The sequence below is a fragment of the Salvelinus sp. IW2-2015 genome, linkage group LG33, assembly GCF_002910315.2.
Source record: "Salvelinus sp. IW2-2015 linkage group LG33, ASM291031v2, whole genome shotgun sequence".
NCBI classification, from domain to species: Eukaryota; Metazoa; Chordata; class Actinopteri; order Salmoniformes; family Salmonidae; genus Salvelinus; species Salvelinus sp. IW2-2015.
In genome coordinates this window covers 23,238,426-23,256,563 of record NC_036872.1, presented here as the reverse complement: position 1 = coordinate 23,256,563, position 18,138 = coordinate 23,238,426, and the positions used below count along the sequence as shown (strand labels likewise).

At 39.8% G+C, this 18,138-nt stretch overlaps 3 protein-coding genes across 4 annotated transcripts; 1 reads left to right on the top strand and 2 right to left on the bottom strand.

Annotated features, from left to right (window-relative positions):
- Positions 1 to 121: 121 nt before the first annotated feature.
- kgd4 (alpha-ketoglutarate dehydrogenase subunit 4) lies at positions 122 to 2,694 on the top strand. Of its 2 annotated transcripts, none has more exons than XM_023978670.2 (5): positions 122 to 466; positions 682 to 774; positions 1,395 to 1,458; positions 2,057 to 2,250; positions 2,506 to 2,694. In XM_023978670.2, the coding sequence occupies exons 2-5, from the start codon at positions 724 to 726 to the stop codon at positions 2,521 to 2,523; spliced, it is 327 nt and encodes a 108-aa protein (XP_023834438.1). In that variant the 5' UTR covers positions 122 to 466; positions 682 to 723; the 3' UTR covers positions 2,524 to 2,694. The 2 variants fall into 2 exon arrangements, with proteins under 2 accessions (XP_023834438.1, XP_023834436.1); XM_023978668.2 differs by having other exon boundaries at positions 152 to 466; positions 682 to 828.
- An 820-nt stretch (positions 2,695 to 3,514) lies between these two features.
- Positions 3,515 to 5,135, bottom strand: LOC111957714 (chronophin). The gene is made up of 2 exons (XM_023978664.2): positions 4,438 to 5,135; positions 3,515 to 4,299 (listed from the first exon to the last, which is right to left on the bottom strand). Exons 1-2 carry the CDS (start codon positions 5,039 to 5,041, stop codon positions 3,974 to 3,976), a joined length of 930 nt encoding a protein of 309 aa, XP_023834432.1. The 5' UTR covers positions 5,042 to 5,135; the 3' UTR covers positions 3,515 to 3,973.
- Positions 5,136 to 10,450: 5,315 nt separating this feature from the next.
- On the bottom strand, positions 10,451 to 17,202 carry mier3b (mesoderm induction early response 1, family member 3 b). Its single transcript, XM_024134797.2, is given in 14 exon segments — positions 10,451 to 10,618; positions 10,621 to 11,001; positions 11,240 to 11,394; positions 11,617 to 11,744; positions 11,912 to 12,006; positions 12,089 to 12,170; positions 12,271 to 12,419; positions 12,561 to 12,633; positions 12,872 to 12,945; positions 14,412 to 14,535; positions 14,834 to 14,968; positions 15,933 to 16,078; positions 16,372 to 16,396; positions 17,135 to 17,202. Coding segments are annotated over 14 exon segments (1,659 nt in total). The 5' UTR covers positions 17,144 to 17,202; the 3' UTR covers positions 10,451 to 10,535.
- Between the last annotated feature and the right edge of the window lie 936 nt (positions 17,203 to 18,138).

The following is an 18,138-nucleotide window of genomic DNA, read 5'->3' as shown; positions in this document are numbered from 1 at the left end:
ATAATATTTCCATTGGTTAAACGTCACGTCCTTTAAAATTCGACTCGGTGATAGGCTCTTGGAGCAATATTGAATATACCGCCAGGAAATTAAGACTAACCACGTGACCAAGTAATGCTTCAGTATCCCCCCCGCTTTTTTCTGGGCGGAGTAAAATTAAATGACCGGTAGGTTATTTTCCTTTGCTAACCGCGTTTGTCATTGCTTATACTCTATAGTGATTATTTGAACATATGTTAACAATGTTCATTTTCAATGGACCCTACGTAGCTCAATGTGGTCGATGGAATTTGTCTGCTACCAGCATTTTGATCGATTAAGAGGATTTTCCTTGTGTTATTCTTAGAAATCAAGTTGGTGCAAGCAAAAGTCACGTTTGACAGTAATGGCATGAGAAACTGACCTGAACGTTTACTGTTTTTTCGAATAATAAAGCCTATTTTCAGCTGACTGCATCTATACAAAGGTAAGAAATTCTGAAGGGTTTGGAGTCCGTACATAGATAATGTTATATTCTGTATTTGACTCTGAATGTGACGGTGTTATCCGCCGGTGACCCGTTAGCTTTTTGGCAGCTCACATTCGCATCACATCCCATCCATACCGTTGTTCTCAACCTATGGTTTCCATACAGTGGACTTGGTTATTTTCACATGACAAATGCTCTCTGGTACTTTTTAGGAACTGCGAATTGTTTTCAACCGGAAGAAGACCCGTGAGGTCATGGGGGGCAAAGTCAGTAGCAAAATGGCGGCTGTTGGGCGGGTTGTACAGGTARGCTTGTCTAACTGGGTAATTTATCGCTCTGCAACAACTCTTGTCACTCAAGTGAGTACATTTAAAAGCTGAATAGTTAATGTAAAAAGTTACGGTTTCAAGGTCAGAAATCAGCGACATTTCTGTTTTTGCTGTGCATCCCCAAAGCTAACGAGCAAGCTACCCGTGCTAATGCCCTTGTTGGTCTGCATGAAATTCCAAAAGGTTAGCATGTAGTTAGCTAGTATGTAGATGAAAGTAAAAGTTGACTAACTAACTAGCTCCACTCTAACTGGCATAAGTGTAACATGATTTATGTGGTTTGGCGTTGAACTAAGGCAATAAATAGCAAGTTCATTGATCAGTAGTTCTTCCTGTCAAATTGTTTACTCTAGATAACTAATTTATCTTGTCCAGTAGCTAGCTGGCTAGTTATCTCCATGCAGCTTCTCAGTATGCAGTTTATTCAAAGTAATGATAAACATGTGTAGGCCTACAATACAATAATGCTATGAAGTGAAAATAATGCCATAAACAGTATATAGGACTGGCTGGTTGCAAAAGACAAGTGTGTCATAACTACTTTTAATTTAAGCGATTGATTTTAATTTGTCTGGTTTCATTTGACRACCTTTCAGGCTGTGAAACCTCATGCTCCACTAATCAAGTTTCCCAACAGAGAGGGGGTACCCAGGCCGAATGGTGAGTAGCAACTTGTCAGTTTGATGTTGCACTAGCTATTGTTTTCTTTTTGTCTGTGCATAGTGCTAACCCTATTGAAGAGGACATTCCACCCTTTGACTGTTCAGGGACACTGCTACTGTATGCAATTATGCTTTGTTTGTCAACATGTAGCCTATTGCATGTCAATGTGTTGGTTGCATGTTGATTAGTTGCATCAACTTGAACATGATAGGCAGTATGAATTGCGTCAAACAATGTTCTATTGTAATATTACTTTGTAGCTCTCCGCATTAAAGTGTCCTCTATTAGTTTGACATTATGTTGGCCAACCTGGGTATTGTTTTGAGGTTCTTTTCAAATAAAAGGGGAAACACTGACTTGATATTCCATTTAAAAAACACGTCAACGACTGTGTGTAATTTAGGAAGAGGTTCTTTTAGTCCTTTCCAATTTCATTATAGAAACAGTGCTATGAATGTGCTAATCAAACCAGAAGTAATAAAAGAGATGAATTAAAACAACAAAACACAAAGGATGTTTAAAACAATAAAATCACTGATTTTAAAAGCTACATGAATATTGTTGAGAAAAAAAACAACCATTTCCTCTGTTTCAGTCCAAGAGGCTCTTAAAACATTAGCAGTCAGCTCTCCTAGTCCACCTCCACTTGTAGTTCAGCTGCCGTTATCAAGACCCCCTGGACCTCTCGCTCGACTCCCTGGAACCCCCGACAGCTTGGCCACAGTGAAGAAACTCCCCCAAAGATACCGCAGGAGAGCACTGGAAGCAGAAGAGATGGACTATATTCAGGTTAATGCCTATCTGTGGCACTGAAGAAGTGCTGTAATTGTGTGGTATTGTTGATTTTTAAAAGTAACAGGTTTATACAAATCATTTAGGGGGTGGTAACATACGGCTACACTCATGGGTATGATCTGTGCTTTGAATTCAGCCCGTAGTGTTACAGAAGGCATCACGGGTACACAAAGTGTATTAACTGTTACCTTAGTGTTGTAATACAGTTAAGATCTCACTAACCACCAACTCTTCTGGTTTATTTTTCAGCGTGGTGGACCAGAGTGAAGTTGAGTGACTCAGTGAATGCAACCAAGGTCCTTATCTGTGGAAATCAGTTTCTTTGCCCAATTTTGTTCCTCAACGAGAGGACCTGCTGCAACACCTCATTAGACGTCATGCAGAATAAAGATTTTATTCATGTTGAAATTGTACATATAAAGTTTATTTTTAAAGATGTGACTGTGAAGATATTTTTTGCTTGATTTMAACTTAATTTCAATGGGTACATTTTAATTGTTCTTTTAGAAAAAAAGCCATTACAGTAAATCTTCCAATTATATAATTATTTGTTCACCACCCACCTCATTCATTGCTCACTATTTTACACCTTCACTTAATTCAATCCTTGAAGGTTAATGTTGGCATCAACAGTACATCTGTACCATTGACCAGCCCGTTCTCCCATCTCTACACTACATTGTTGTCGATAGTTGCATATTTCTATGACAAGGACCAGACTGAATGCCACAAAACTGAAGAAAATGAAGGGCTCATTTCTCATGGCCCAGATTAACATGGATTAATCTGGTGCAAGTCTGTTGGGGTACAAAGCAAGTAGGATACATAATGGATTTGGTTTGATATTGGACATGAATGATTAAAATGGTTACTGTGATATTGTCTTTTTTTAATGTAAGATGGCATGTGTGCCAGTGGGTAAACCAATGGACCTTAACACACGTGTACTCTTATACATATTAGAACATTAACATCTAACTTGGTTTTATGTCTGGTGTTGAGTATTTAGAGAATGATTAATTGAGACAGGAGCATTCAGATAAAATAAAATATACATTTATTGGATCTGACAATACATGTCAAACACCACACCCAAGGGAAATAGTAGGCTAATATGAATGTCGAATCTCACATTTCAGTCTTCCAGCAAAGGAATTCACAACAGGGATAGTTCAGCTGACAGTACTGGCACCAGTTGTATTAGATGACTTACAAGATCATAATACACTGAAAAGACAAATAGTCATTATCTCAAAGCTTTTTTTTCAAATGTTTTCAGTGTTCTCCAATACTATTTGTGCATTGATTGCCTCAAGCCTCGCATATCAATGTGGTAAGTCTGCAARGGTCACAGGCCATTCAGAAATATGGATCTTCACATGTTCTTCTAAAACCCGTAAGGGATATCTGGAACAGACAGCATATCATGTTTACACCACTATACACATAAAAAATGCATTGGGATATTTACAGTAGGCCTACATGCACTGCCAAAAATGTCAACATTATTGAGACCTGATTACTAGAACCTTTAATGTTAACAAACGGCATTACCTGGGATGAGTAGTTCTTACAGTCAATACTGGAATATAGAAGTAACATTTCACTCATGATCCTACAACTGTCTTTCTTAAACTCAGTATTACTTCGAACAGTCAGTTATAACAGCAGAGTCACTCAACACTGGTGAACCGACAACACCATCTGAAACACAAAGTCAGTTCTCAAAAGCAGGTAAGAAGTCAGCAATAGTATCAACTACATAGTCTGGTACAAAGCTCTGATTTGTGGAGTGATCACTGTCTCTGTACTCCTGGGCTGTCTTCATCTGAGAGATCCCTGTGAGTGTAAGCATGGTATCCAGGCCACAGTTGGCCCCAAACAGCATGTCTGTCTCCAGGCGGTCACCCACCATCAGGCACTGGGCTGGGTCCACTCTGAACTGGCTGGAGATGCACTCAAACATGAAGGGGCTGGGCTTGCCTATCACCATGGCCTTCCGACCTGTGGCCACTTCCAGCGCTGCTGTCAGACATCCAGAACCTGACAGAGAGAGATGGGGGTTGGAAATAGAGAACATGTTATTTTATTTTTTCTCTAGCTCTGTTCCTCTCTTCCACACGCACACCAGTCGGTTAGTTTACTAGCTAGGTTAGTTAGTGCACAGCATCGGTACCATACCTGGCAATATCCTTCCATCTTGCAGCGGGTGCCAGGGGTCCACATCAGTGGCCAAAAACAGACACTCTGGATCCCGCAAATAGCAGGAGGCTTTGGCCAATTTAAGGAAGGTAAACTTGTCATCATGTCCAACAAGGACCGCTTTGACATCCGAGGCCAATGCGCAGTTAAATATAGTGCCGTCAGGCGCGTCTTCGTCACCAACGAAAGGAATGCCAGCCTGTAACAGTTCATTACGCACTCCCTCGCCGCCGATGACAAACACCTTACCTTGCACCTTAGCGACATCTCTCAGGTAAAGCGCCGAACAATACGAGGAGCTGAATATCTGCTCTTGCATAACATCAGTAAAGCCCAGACGGAGGAACTTGTTCACGTAATTCTCACGTGGCCTAGTGCAATTGTTTGTAACGAAAAACACGTTTTTGCCGTGTTTGATCAAAGAACTCACCACCTTAGGGGCACCAGTTATTGCCTTTTCTCCGTGCCATATCACGCCATCGCAATCGAAAAGGAAGAAATCTTTTGCATTAAGCAGATTTCTTATTTGAGAGCCTCCAATCTTCCGACATTCCTTGAAGCCGAAGGCGCGTGCGCCGGCCATTCTTAACGTTAGATAGCCAATTTCTCACCTTTTCATATGCCAAAACATACTGCAATGTCATAGGTTTCAACCATCATTTGACGTTTTATGTATCGATGACGTTGACATTTCATAATCAACAGAATAAACAAGATTTAACCACGCCTTTCTGTAATGATAAACCAATGAAACTGCAGCGCTCGCATTGTATCCAACGTTGTTACAATGGGCGGATTCGATTATGCTCAGCCGCGGGGCACCGGGCCCGTCTCACATCAACGGGTAAAAACGGGGAGGGAGGAGGGCAATTCTCAAATCGAACGGTAATCTGTGTGTAACCGGTATGAAATTACTAGCTAGTTAGCGGGGTGCACACTAATATCGTTTCGATCGGTGACGTCACTCGCTCTGAGACCTTGAAGTAGTTGTTCATGTAGCTTGCTCTGAAAGGGTTGTGGCTTTTGTGGAGCGATAGGTAACGATGCTTCGAGGGCATTAGTTGTTGAGGTGTGCAGAGGGTCCCTGGTTCGAGCCCAGGTAGGAGTGAGGAGAGTGAAATAAGGAAGAGACTATTACATGTGACGCTCGGTCAATATGTCAACAAGGCAGCAGCACAGTGCATCGTAATTTGTCATGAAATTAATGTTTGAATTTTCTAAATATTTTTAATTGGGAAGACAGATAAAGCGTTTATATCAAAAGCAATCACTTTTGCATAGATAAACGCAGAATCCTACTAATTACTACACATGCTTAATTACGTCACTTTTGTTTTGAGACGATTTCGCCGTGGGCTTTGAACGGGGCACCTGGCGCACGTCCGGGAGGCAGCCCGGTTCCAAATCGAATGCAATCGATTTCCAACCGAAACACGCCTACACGGGCGCCCGGGCGACTGCATTTCTCCAAGTGGGCGTAGATTTCAACAGCACACTGCATCGAGAACGAGCCGAGTACTCGCCCAAATCCGGATTGTTGACAAAATGTATTGAATTTACATTTTATTTAAATGTTGCATAATCTGAAAATTGGTAAAGCAAAACAAATTCTAAATCCCTGTAAAAAAATTAAAAAAAGTTTTTGTATACCCCTGTGTATAAAGCTTGTCTGTATTAGTTGGTATACTGTTTTGTAAGATACTTTGTATATTGTGTTATGAGTTGTTAATCAAATAAAAGGTTTTATCGTGGAATCTTTTTCAACACATCTAACTACAGTAATGGTTGTTACCATTTTATCATGGAGGTAAGTTACAAAGATGAAGTAATGTCATCGCAGAATTATTTTATTTTTTACCTTTATTTAACTAGGGAAGTCAGTTGAGAACAAATTCTTATTTTCAATGACGGCCTAGGAACTATGGGTTAACTGCCTTGTTCAGAGGCAGAACGACAGATTTTTACCTTGTCAACTCGGGGATTCGATCTTGCAACCTTTCGGTTACTAGTCCAACGCGCTCTAACCGGGGCGGCAGGTAGCCTAATTCACGTTATGTTTGCTATTTCATACAGCCACAGAATAGAACATTTTGTATTCGGATTTCGCATTGTTTAACCTACTAAACTAGGCATAATATTGTATACTGCGCTCAAAGTACATTTTGGTTTCAAAACTTTAAGTCCTACTAACACATTCTTAGTACTGTTAGAAAACTAAACATTTATTAACAGTGCCAGAAACTATGTGACTACTACAGAACCCGAGATAAAACCCCCTGAAATGTAGTTTTGTTAGTTTTTTTCTTCGGAACACATAGTAAACATGTCATCCTTGGGCCAATCAGTGTAATTTTGTAAACAACGTCTCTTTCTGGCAAGAGCATCATTCACTCAACTTTCATCAAAATGTCTGCGATATCACGTAGGTTAGCTAGACTCATTTCCCTGAGCACGTGTGCCAAATTTCAGTACACAAGTCAAACAGATCAAGAGATGTAAACATGTCTGTTATAGTGCCACTGTGTGGTCGATGTCTTGAAAGTGTTTTAAACACATACCAAACTGTGTTACAATGCGAATATCCTTAACGGATTTATATGTATTTATGTTCCTGACCACACCCACGTGAATGTTTATTGGTACTAGTCTGGAAAATATTGCATTGAGAGACCTTTGTCCATAGATGCCACAGTTTCATGCAGATCGGTCATTCGGTACCAGAAGAGTAGCGTTTTTTACAAAATTCTAAATGGCAGAAAATCCATCACGGCAGACCTAAGGCAAATGTGTTCCTTGTGAGAGGGCTATATGTACCAACTTTCATGTTTTAGGTCAAACAAGGTGAGGGGTGTGACCTTTCAAAGTTAGCATTTCCAGTCTTTTATAGCACCACCATCTGGCCAATCAGTGAAATTTTGTAAATGCTGGATCTCTATGGAATGACAGATCATTCACCGATGTTTCTTCAAAATCAGGCCTTTGCTGTCTGAGATYTCCCATGTGAGTGTAACAGATGTGAAATAGGTAGCTAGTTAGCGGTGGTGCGCGCTAATAGCGTTTCAATCGGTTACGTTACTCGCTTTGAGACCTTGAAGTAGTGGTTCCCCTTGCTCTGCAAGGGCCGTGGCTTTTGTGGATCGATGGGTAACGTGGGTGACTGTTGTTGATGTGTGCAGAGGGTCCCTGGTTCGCGCCCGTGTCGGGGCGAGGGGACGGACTAAAGTTAAACTGTTACATGACTAACGTATGAACAGACGGAGATCCACAGTCCCCTCCCCGATTTAATTGTGGGGGCAACTATAAAGTATAGACCCACCATAGTGATGTCAGTGAAGAAGTTGGGGACGGGTAACACATTTTAGGGAAAGATCCACCACAAAATCACAATTGTGCTGTCACACAAGTCAAAGCAGGAGTCTTGAGACATTTCCCAGATCTTTTTTCTGGATCCATACACCATGTATTAAAGAACAGAAAATACAAAATGTTTAAAACCAAAAGAAAAAAAACAATTCAGTGTCTATGTACAATTCTTATAAACAATAAAGATTTTCTTAACATTTGATTGTAAATGTGTTGATTGTCTATTTCTGGATACACGTTTTGCAGGTTTTATTCACAGAACTAGATTTTTTTATATATATCTGCTATAATCACCCCCCTTAACTTCAAAACACAATACAAAATATAAAAGGAATTGGTTTAGTGCTTTCTTACAAGTCTCAATGAAATCACGAGATTTCAGCACAGGGTTGTAAAATCTAAATATTAATCTACTAGTCAATGGCCTTTACATTCAGACAGTATTTCCGAGTCTTTGTACAAACCATTGGGTGAAAAATATATCCCTGCACTTCTAAAGCTAGAGAGCACCTGGACACACCCACTGCATCTGTACTTTGTATGATGGTGAGCAACAATAATTTGGTACATCTCCCTAGGCACTTGATGTATCTGTTAGTATTTGATGGGTATAAGCAATATGGTATACCATTTTTGGTTATATTTATCCAACCATACCAGATCTATGCAAGTACCTAAGGGATAGGGACAAGGGCTTGATTCTGGACTAGACCCATCTCTCAAAATAGGGACTACAGAAGCAATCCCTTTATCACCAAGACAAAGACAGCAATGTGAAAATAAAATGATAAAAGAGAAACAAAATGGGATTTGTACGTATGATTGCAGACTTCAGAACACAAAATGCGACATTGAATAATATATTAATAAGTCTTAGGTAAAGCCTTTTTGTGGTACATTTAAGAACTGTCACACAGCTAGCATGCATTGTCCCCCCAAAGTATCCAAACACAAAGTCCATCAGTAAAACGTAAGAACATGTCATGTCTGTACATATCTACACATTGCCTTTTTACAAGGAATACAATTTCAAGTCTTTGTATCAACACAGATTCACAAGTTTAAGATGTCAATGAAGACATTTTCAAGGCTATTAGCTAATTATTTACATGAAACTGTCCACATTTGGGGAAACAATGCAAGGTGAACAAACAGTTGACTCCAATGTTTGCCATAGAAACAGTGACTAGATAACACCTACCTAGGTAAAACCAATGATCATATGCAAGAAACCCAACAGGACACACTCAGGATAGTGAATTATTGGATGGTACATCTTTATGTAAAAATCTATGGACTTCTGTGTCTGACATTCAGAATTAAATACCCCCAAAATGAACTAATTATCCAACTCACAATGCATAGTTAAATTAAGTAAACACTTTTACTGCACTCATTAACACAGTGATGACTCCACGACAATCAACAATTCACAATTAGTTAGTTCAGTCAAGAGAAATAGAAGTAGGCTGTTGTTAGACTGCAACTGGACATTAATTTATGGACCGGATAATAAAAGGCATCCTCCAGTCAGTACTGTGGAAGTTACATAAAAGTGTTTTTAAATAAGGAAATAATACTTCTAACAATCTTACGCAGGCTGTTTTAGTTTCATTATAGAGGGATACAATTTAGAATAATTTGCTTTGCTCTTTRTTTTTTTTTTTGCCGAGTGGTCAAGCTCAACAAACTCCATGATAAACATGCAAACAGCACAACTTGCCTGGGCCAAATAGATTTGTGTTGTGCCAAGAGTATAGGGTAGAAACTATATACATTACTGTAACTGAACACATGACATCTCAAAGCAACACTAATACCAATCCAAAAAACGCTTTCCTTCATAAAGTAAAATATTGCCATTATATAGGCTAATTTCTGGGGCAATAAGAGCGATTTTTAAGGGCACGTTTCAGACAATCTGATGGACAGATAAAGCTGCTCTGATTATTGGGGTGTTAGATTCAGCCTTATAGTCTCTAAATTTAAAAATGTCTTGACCTGTCACAACTCACGAGAATGAACAATGAGAAATGATCATATAATATACTGTTACATTTCTAGAACATTCTCCTCTGGTTTGGCCACTTTGGACTGTTAAGGTCTGAGAAAAGCAGGTTGAGTACAAAATAAGCTTCCACAGGAGAAAAAAAACTAAGGCAGAGAGGGAGGTTATAACGAGTTATAACCTACAACGCCTCGACAACAATGAGTGTTGTTGCATTAAATACAAACCCCAGACTCATCTCAGACAAAATAACATTTGCCCAAGCCTGGATACTATAATTACCTGTAAACACTGATATTCAATCAAAAGTACCACTTTAACAATGAACAAACTACATTTGAAACCAGAACAAAGATGTTTTGGCAGCTGACTATGAGTGACAGGATAACTTTGGGGGGGGGGGGGACGACAACGACGACAAACAACTGTCTATCCGCAGCCTCGGGCCAGACCCCACTGTACACAAACACGGACATTAAACATCTCAGGACCAGAGAAAATAAATGGCTATATAAACTCTTGAGAAATCAAGATTTTTAGTTCTATACGATAAAGACATCACTGATGTCATATTTCACAAATGAAATAAATGTATATTCATATATATAATTATTAAATACAAATCTAATTCTCCAGCGAGTGAGTCTTATGTACACATGGGAGGGTGGTTTTAAAAGTGGAATTCTGGGGGTGGGGCAGTGGGAGGTCACTCTGACTGGAGCGCCGTGCTGTGCTGTGCGTGATGCCGTGTGTGTGCTCCCATAAGTCCGTTGGGCTCCCCGCCAAACTCCCAAAGTCTGTGACGGACACTGCCATCTTGGTGCCAGTAATACGGTGGTGTGTCATTTTCCGCCGCCCCTCAAAGTCCACTCCGAGGTTTCCCACAGAAACATCGTTGATGAAGGAGTCGGGCAGTGCCAACTTGAGCCTCTTAGAGGGCCGCTCGCATTCCTTGGCCCCGCACACCCCACCCAGCTGGCCCAGGTCCGAGTGGTAGAAGCCAGCATCCAGCATGTTGAGACAGTTGGGGTCCCCTCCGTTGGATGGAAAGCCCAGGGGCTCGTCGTGGGCCAGGGACCCCCGGTGGAGGCTCTCCAGAGGGGGGAAACTGTACGAGTCCAGGCAGCTCACCTCCGCTGGGCTGCACACTGTGGCCACGCTGTTACTCAGGGCTGAGGGAGGGGGACACGTATAAACTACTTGGTTATCTGTGGATTTCATATGTATTGTTTTTAGGACTTATGTAGATTGTATAAAGTTGTATTGTTGTGTATAATATGTGTACTGTAAGTTCATACTGAACACTAGATCTGAAGTTAGGCCTGTGAAAAATATAGTTACCCTGTCAAGGATGATGGGGTCAGTTTGTGCTACATGCAGTGTGGAACATCTGAGACCCTGTTGACTAACCTGTGAGGTCGCTGGCAGTGATGGAGTTGAGCAGGCTGAGCTGCTGCTCTGTGGTGGGCTCCATCCTCACCCCTCCTCCTCCACCTGAGCACACAGAGGAGGAGCTGTCTACTGCCAGGCCATCCGCTTCGTCCACCAGCCGGTCCATCAGGTCCCTGCAGGCAGAGGGAAGATACACCAGGTTAACACACACTCAGCCATAGACACATTCTCCTTTAATAACCATGAGCCACTCCTTTCATGTAGTTGCAAGCACAATAAAATAAAATCTGCAAACACAGGCTTTCATCATATTCAGAGGGAACTCTGTCTACATACATTTGGCAATGAATTCAGACCTCAGTTACTACTGTTGAGCAGAATGAACGATCACTTACGTTACGCCAGGATAGCTGCTATACTTCTTCTTGCCAAAGCGGTTCTGCTGGACGAAGAAATCAAAGCGCTCCGACTTCTTCCACATGTAATAAAATGCCACACATTCAGCTACAGTCCGTGTCTTCACCTGATGAAGGGCAGAAATACATGATAAAGAGAAAAGTTCTACAACACAGGAAGTTAGTGTCACAGACTTTTTAAAGAAAGGCTAAATAAAGTGTCCATATCCTTACAGAAGCTATCAACATTATGATAATTTTTCCACCCTTTAATCAGTAACAGAGAGAGTCCCACCTTGTGTTTCTGTATGAGGTGAAAGTTCTTATCGTATATCTGTAGTGCATGTTCAAAGTTTCTGCATTCATCTTCAGACCACGGCGGAGATTCCTCTGTAAAAATCACAAGGAGTCATTTTCCCTCACAATAGAGTGACATTTATGAGTCTATTAATCATTCAAAATGGTAACTTACCCTTTGAGGATTTCACATTACTGCAATACCGCTCCAATGCTTTGTGGGTATTGTAGTTGCATTTCACAAGCTCATACAGAGCCTACAGGGAGACGACAGAGGAATAGGTGAACAACTTTGAGATGGCAGCAGGAGCATATCTAATGTTATGACATCCAGTGAGTCTTAAAGTGATGACTGACCTGCTCATTGTCTCTCACATGAGCTCCTGCTGTGTCACTTCTTGTCCTCTCGTCAGTTGCCCGTGACAACTCCTCACACAGGAAGTCCCTGACCTTACTCTCTGACAACACGTCCGGGGTCCATAGCAACTGGTCATCATCTTCGTATACTGTACGAAAATGGCAGATGACAATCACAATGTTAGACACTATGCAATATTACACTTGGAAACACTTCTAAATATCTGACTGTCAAATGCAACTTTGACAATAGGTTTATAGGTTAACCTCGTAAGAAAGCCTCCACTCACCCTTCTCATCAACACCATAGTGACAGAGGTGAGTGGGGACCTCTGCTTGGTGCTGCGACCCCACCATTATTTCCTGTGAAATACAAACAGACTTACCCCTCAAAACAGAACATGCAGCACCATGTTTCCACCATCGGCCTATTTTAGGTTGAAGCCCAAATGCAGGTCTAGGTTCAGTTAACCAAAATAAGGTTACTAAACAACTGTAACCATTGGAAAGTAAAATAACTGACCTCCAATTAGTGCTTATGGGAAACCTAATCTTGTATCCTCTTCAAATCAAGTCACCTTTAAAAGGACAGGATTCTTACCTTTCTGGAGTCCTCGGGGCTTGGCCCATCCTCCTCACACTCTGACTCCTTATCACCGTCGTAGATAGTGTTAGCTGACAATGCAAAGACAGAAAGGGCACGCCCCATTAAAATTCTTGCTATACAAATGGCGTCCTGTGCTTATCAACTCATCACGTGACAAGATAAGGTCATATTAAAAGATGGTATGAATGTTTGGGAGGGGATAAATGCTGACAAAACACAAGATAAATAAGTTACTGTGCTTTTGCTTATAATGACACCTGCACTTGACAGTATTTTTGCCATTATTATGAGTTTTCAATGAAGCATACTGCTAGCTAAAATTGGGAAACATTAAGATGCACTATGCAGAAATCGCGGTGACATTTTCTGGTTGCTAAAATTCTAATAGTTTGCCTAACTTCAATTTGTGTGACAAAACAAGCAAGTATAGTGTAGAGAATCATTGTACCATCGAAACCACTGAAATATATTTTCCATAAGCAAAAATATTGAATTTTCAGCTGTTTGAAGCCTGTGTACAAAACCGAAAGTAAAAGATGCTAAACTTAACAGGAAGCATAGAAATAGCTCACATAGAACATATCTACTGTTTCTTAGACTTGCATTCAATGAGAATGACAAATAACAAAGATAAGCAACATTTTCTTTTTTCTTTTTTTAAATAAAACATAATAAAAATTGTGTTTGAATGACACTGAGGGGCAGTATTTTTACAACTAATGCCGGTTTGCCTGAGGCTGATGCCATGCAGGTGTTTGTACACATGCATATACACACACACTCTCATTCAAATAAACGCATACAAGAACACACACATACATGTAATAGTGCCAGACATGCACACAAACATATACAGTTGGCATTGCTGTTATGATTTTAGTTGTCCTTTGTTTTACATTTACTTATTTATTTAATACTTCTTTTGCATTGTTGTTTTCTGTTTTCGTCTGTCTTTTTCTTTTTTCTCATTAGTTCATTCTCTTGGTCGTTGGTGCATTTGGGGGGAGGGGTTCTTGGGGGTGGGGAATGGAATTAATTGTATTTTTAAATTTTTCTTCTTGGATCTTGGAAGGGGTCTCGAATGGTTGAGGGACAGCTATTGGGGAACTGTGGGGGGGGATCTTGGAAGGTTTGGGTTCACGTTTTTTGGCCTGGTGGGAGATCAGTCAACGTGCCCTTGAGCAGGGCATTGACCCTGGATGCTTCTGTGTGTCGCTCTGAATGGGAGTCTGTTGGATGACTGGTATGATGTAGTTGTTGAGCGGCTTCACTGCAAGTATATTGTATGTTTTGGATATTCACTTTTTTTTTTAAACAAACAAAAAACATAAGATTTCTATGTGAATTTGGTTGGGTCGCCCAAAAAGTTATATTGCAGCTTTAATAACTAAAATATTGCAGTTACTCATAACTTTTACACTATAAAGCACTATATGAATCTGCGTTTTGTAATTGCTCTCTCTTGAGCTCTGACAATGTCTTATTTATACCTGAGGTGTCCTAATAAAGTTGCAATTGAAGTGAATTAACTTACATCTGAGTGTTCTGGGGAAGAAGTCGGTGGCCTCGTGGGAAGTGACTGAAGGAGTAAGGTCATCAGCGGAGGACTGTGTCTCCTCCTCATAGTCTCCTGATAGCAGGTCTTTAGCAATCTCCTCCTGTGGAAGAACACAATCACCATTTGTAACGTTAGAAGGTAACCCGGCCAAGGATCAATTGACCCTAAAAATTCCAAGTTTGTTTTGTTTCATATCTGTCGTAACCACACCTTGGAGGTAATACAAAAGTAAGACACGTATAACGTAATAATAGTTGGGATAGATGGCCTACTGAGGATATAACAAATACATTTGACTGAAAACCTTTCAATATCCACAAATTTGTCTATACAGTACATGGTGACATTTTTTAAATATTTCCTTTACCAAATCTGATATTGGACTGAATTTTGCTCACCTTGTCCAAAGTCATGTCTGGCAGTTCATCCGTCAGCTCCCCAGAAGAGCTGTCCATGCTGGATCCTGCAGCCGTACTGACAGACGCCTCGTAGCGGTAGATGGCCAGCAGTTCCTCCAAGGGCATGTTCCCCTCCTGTTACAACAAATAGAAATCATATTAGACCATGTCTTTACAATCAAAATCATGATATTTAATGTCTGCTATGTGAAGAATGGTTAGCCAAAAAGTTCCATGACACAGTGTCTGTTTCCATAATAACACAGAACATAGTCATGTATACATTATGCTTCCCCCCCAGCCTATAACATGTTATTAATTGAAGTAGGGAAGTAAGTGGTAATTCAAGCATAGACAGAATTAAAAATATTCCAATAAAAATTACAACTACAATGCCTGTCTAAAAGAAAGGAAACAGTACATTAATTTATATTATTAGCCAACCTAGCTACAGATTGTAACACCAGATAATGTGATTTAATGGGAAAAAGATGTGTACCATTATGCTGGTAATTACAGGTGTGGATATTAAAAAACATTATCAGAGATTTTTCCAACTAACCTGGTATTGGCGATACCATCTTTGTCCTCGATTCGTGGAAAAAGGAGTCTCATAAAATGCCTGTGTCCAGTTGCAGTGGGTCCGTTTGAATTCAGAAAATGCTCTATTAAAATAAATAAAATATTTTGGTTCATGAAGTAATCCAACAATGTGTATGCCGCCATCTTGTCCATTTCAAGTCTTTTCACATTGATCGAGACAGGGCTGTCTGTCATGCAGCACTTTGGGGGTGGACACACCTGTCTCAATTAATGAGAGAAGACTTGAAATGGACAAGGTGGCGACGTACACATTGTTCGATTACTTAATGATCAACATTATTTTGATAGCAGAGCATTTTCTCAAATCAAACGGACCCCGTGCAACTGGATGCATCCATTTTACGAGACTCCTGTTTCCACCAATCGCTAATACAAGGTTAGTTAATCTCTGCTGATGTTTTGTATAGTCACACCTGTAACTACCAGTATAATGGTAAAAAAAGTTGGGTTAAATCACATTATCTGGTGTTACAATCTGGAGCTATAGCCAACCGACCTTCTCTAGATCGGCTATCTCTGAGTTGAAGTTTTTCTCGCCCTCAAATGACTCTTCCTCCTCCAAAGTCCTCTCATCGTCATATTCATGAACAAGCATCTCGGCTGACGGATCGAAGTCATGATCTTCCGACGACAAAGAGCCAACTGTGGAGTGAAAACTATTTTAGAATGCAGTTTAAAGGCACGGTTACAAGGACAACCGCAAATAAATTAAGATACTCTTGGCAAAACTGGCAATGCCACTGCTTGTCAATAACCTTGGCGCACCCACAGCATAATTAAATTAATTACATAATTTACAATAATTACTTTCTTAATAAATATTTTATACATGTATTTAGCTACATGGTATCAAAACATTAACTGAATATAAAATGGACATGTCATATTCATAATTTCACATTCAAATTCCATTAAAAAAATAATTCCGACATTACCTGGGCTCGAACTCCCGAAGGAAGCCTGTTTAGAAGAACAAAAATATAATAGCACCAATTAAGCAATTTAAATCTGTGAATATTACTGTTACACGTTCGAAAATCTTTTTTCTTTACAGCAGACATTGTCAATAATATCCACCAGGATAAATAAATAAACAGAGCTGCATTTTTCCGCAACCTGAAAACACATACCGAACGCACAGCGGTTTATTTAATGTTATAGAATTTGAATATTAAGTAGCAATATGATACCATTTGGATGTGGCACGCAAAATAACATCAAGGCCCCTATATCCAGTTTTGTGTACTGCCAATGCTCTGAAATTAGCGTTAAAGCTAACCTTATTGACAATAAAAAACAATTATTGTTTAGCCTCTGTACACGGTAACCTAAAACTGTGAACAATTCACCAGTTATAGGCGATGTTTTTGTTTTTACACAAGAACCGAAAAACACAATCGCAATTAATTGCAAATCAAGTCTATTTATTTTTCTTCCCACATCAAATTGGCGTTTGAGTCTGCCCAGTAGACGTTAGCAAAGCAGCTGAGAGCGAACAGGCCTTGTCGTGAAGGATCGGTGTATACATTCAAACATATTTTAGAGGGATATTTGCGGCAATTTTGACACAAAACCACAAATATAGAACAAAAACATCTTAATCTATGTAATCGATTACATTTAAATAGAAAGTTAGCAACACACATTTTCTAAACATCGATTTAAAATCTGATGCTTCTCCCCTGTTTTCCCTCTTACCTCCGCCATATTGGTACCTTTAGCTCGTTCCAGCGCAGTACCCGGATAGAGTCTCTGAACCAATCAGAGATCCAGGTAACAGTAGTCGTGACGTCTTTCAAACTAAAGACTGGTAGGCTAACTACAGTCAAAATCTAGCCAGGAATGTTACTGTAAAAATTGACTGGGATAAAAATGTACTGATTGGCAAACGTTCAATTGGTTTGTATTAATTTGAGATCCGTCAGAAACCACTATCCAAGCAGATACTGTTGAATAACTTCTGAAATTACTATTCATAATGTTGAATTTCCTTTTCCTTGAATAGATGAAAATCATGCAATTTACTAAATGTACTACAACTAAATCAGACAATGTCAATTCAGGTAAACCAGTTAACAGGCCATTTCCATAGTCCCTACCCTTTGCAGACCCAAATTACAAAACCAGCAGGGGGCACAGCTGAACTACTATAGATCGAGTCTCTCTCTCAATTCAATTCAATTCAAGGGGCTTTATTGGCATGGGAAACGTGTGTTAACATTGCCAAAGCAAGTGAGGTAGATAATATACAAAAGTTAAATGAACAATAAAAATGAACAGTAAACATTACACATACAGAAGTTTCAAAACAATAAAGACATCACAAATGTCATATTGTATATATACAGTGTTGTAACAATGTACAAATGGTTAAAGTACACAAGGGAAAATAAATAAGCATAAATATGGGTTGTATTTACAATGGTGTTTGTTCTTCACTGGTTGCCCTTTTCTTGTGGCAACAGGTCACAAATCTTGCTGCTGTGATGGCACACTGTGGAATTTCACCCAGTAGATATGGGAGTTTATCAAAATTGGATTTGTTTTCGAATTCTTTGTGGGTCTGTGTGATCTGAGGGAAATATGTGTCTCTAATATGGTCATACATTTGGCAGTCTCTCTCTCTCTCTCTCTCTCTCTCTCTCTCTCTCTCTCTCTCTCTCTATATATATATATATTAGAATCTCAATCGCTGGTTGAAA

Excerpts from the sequence above, each read along its gene's own strand:
- LOC111957714 (XM_023978664.2), bottom strand. The coding sequence starts at position 5,041 with ATGGCCGGCGCACGCGCCTTCGGCTTCAAGGAATGTCGGAAGATTGGA. Across the intron at positions 4,300-4,437 it reads AGATGGAAGGATATTGCCAG|GTTCTGGATGTCTGACAGCA; the intron begins GTATGGTACCGA and ends TCTCTCTGTCAG.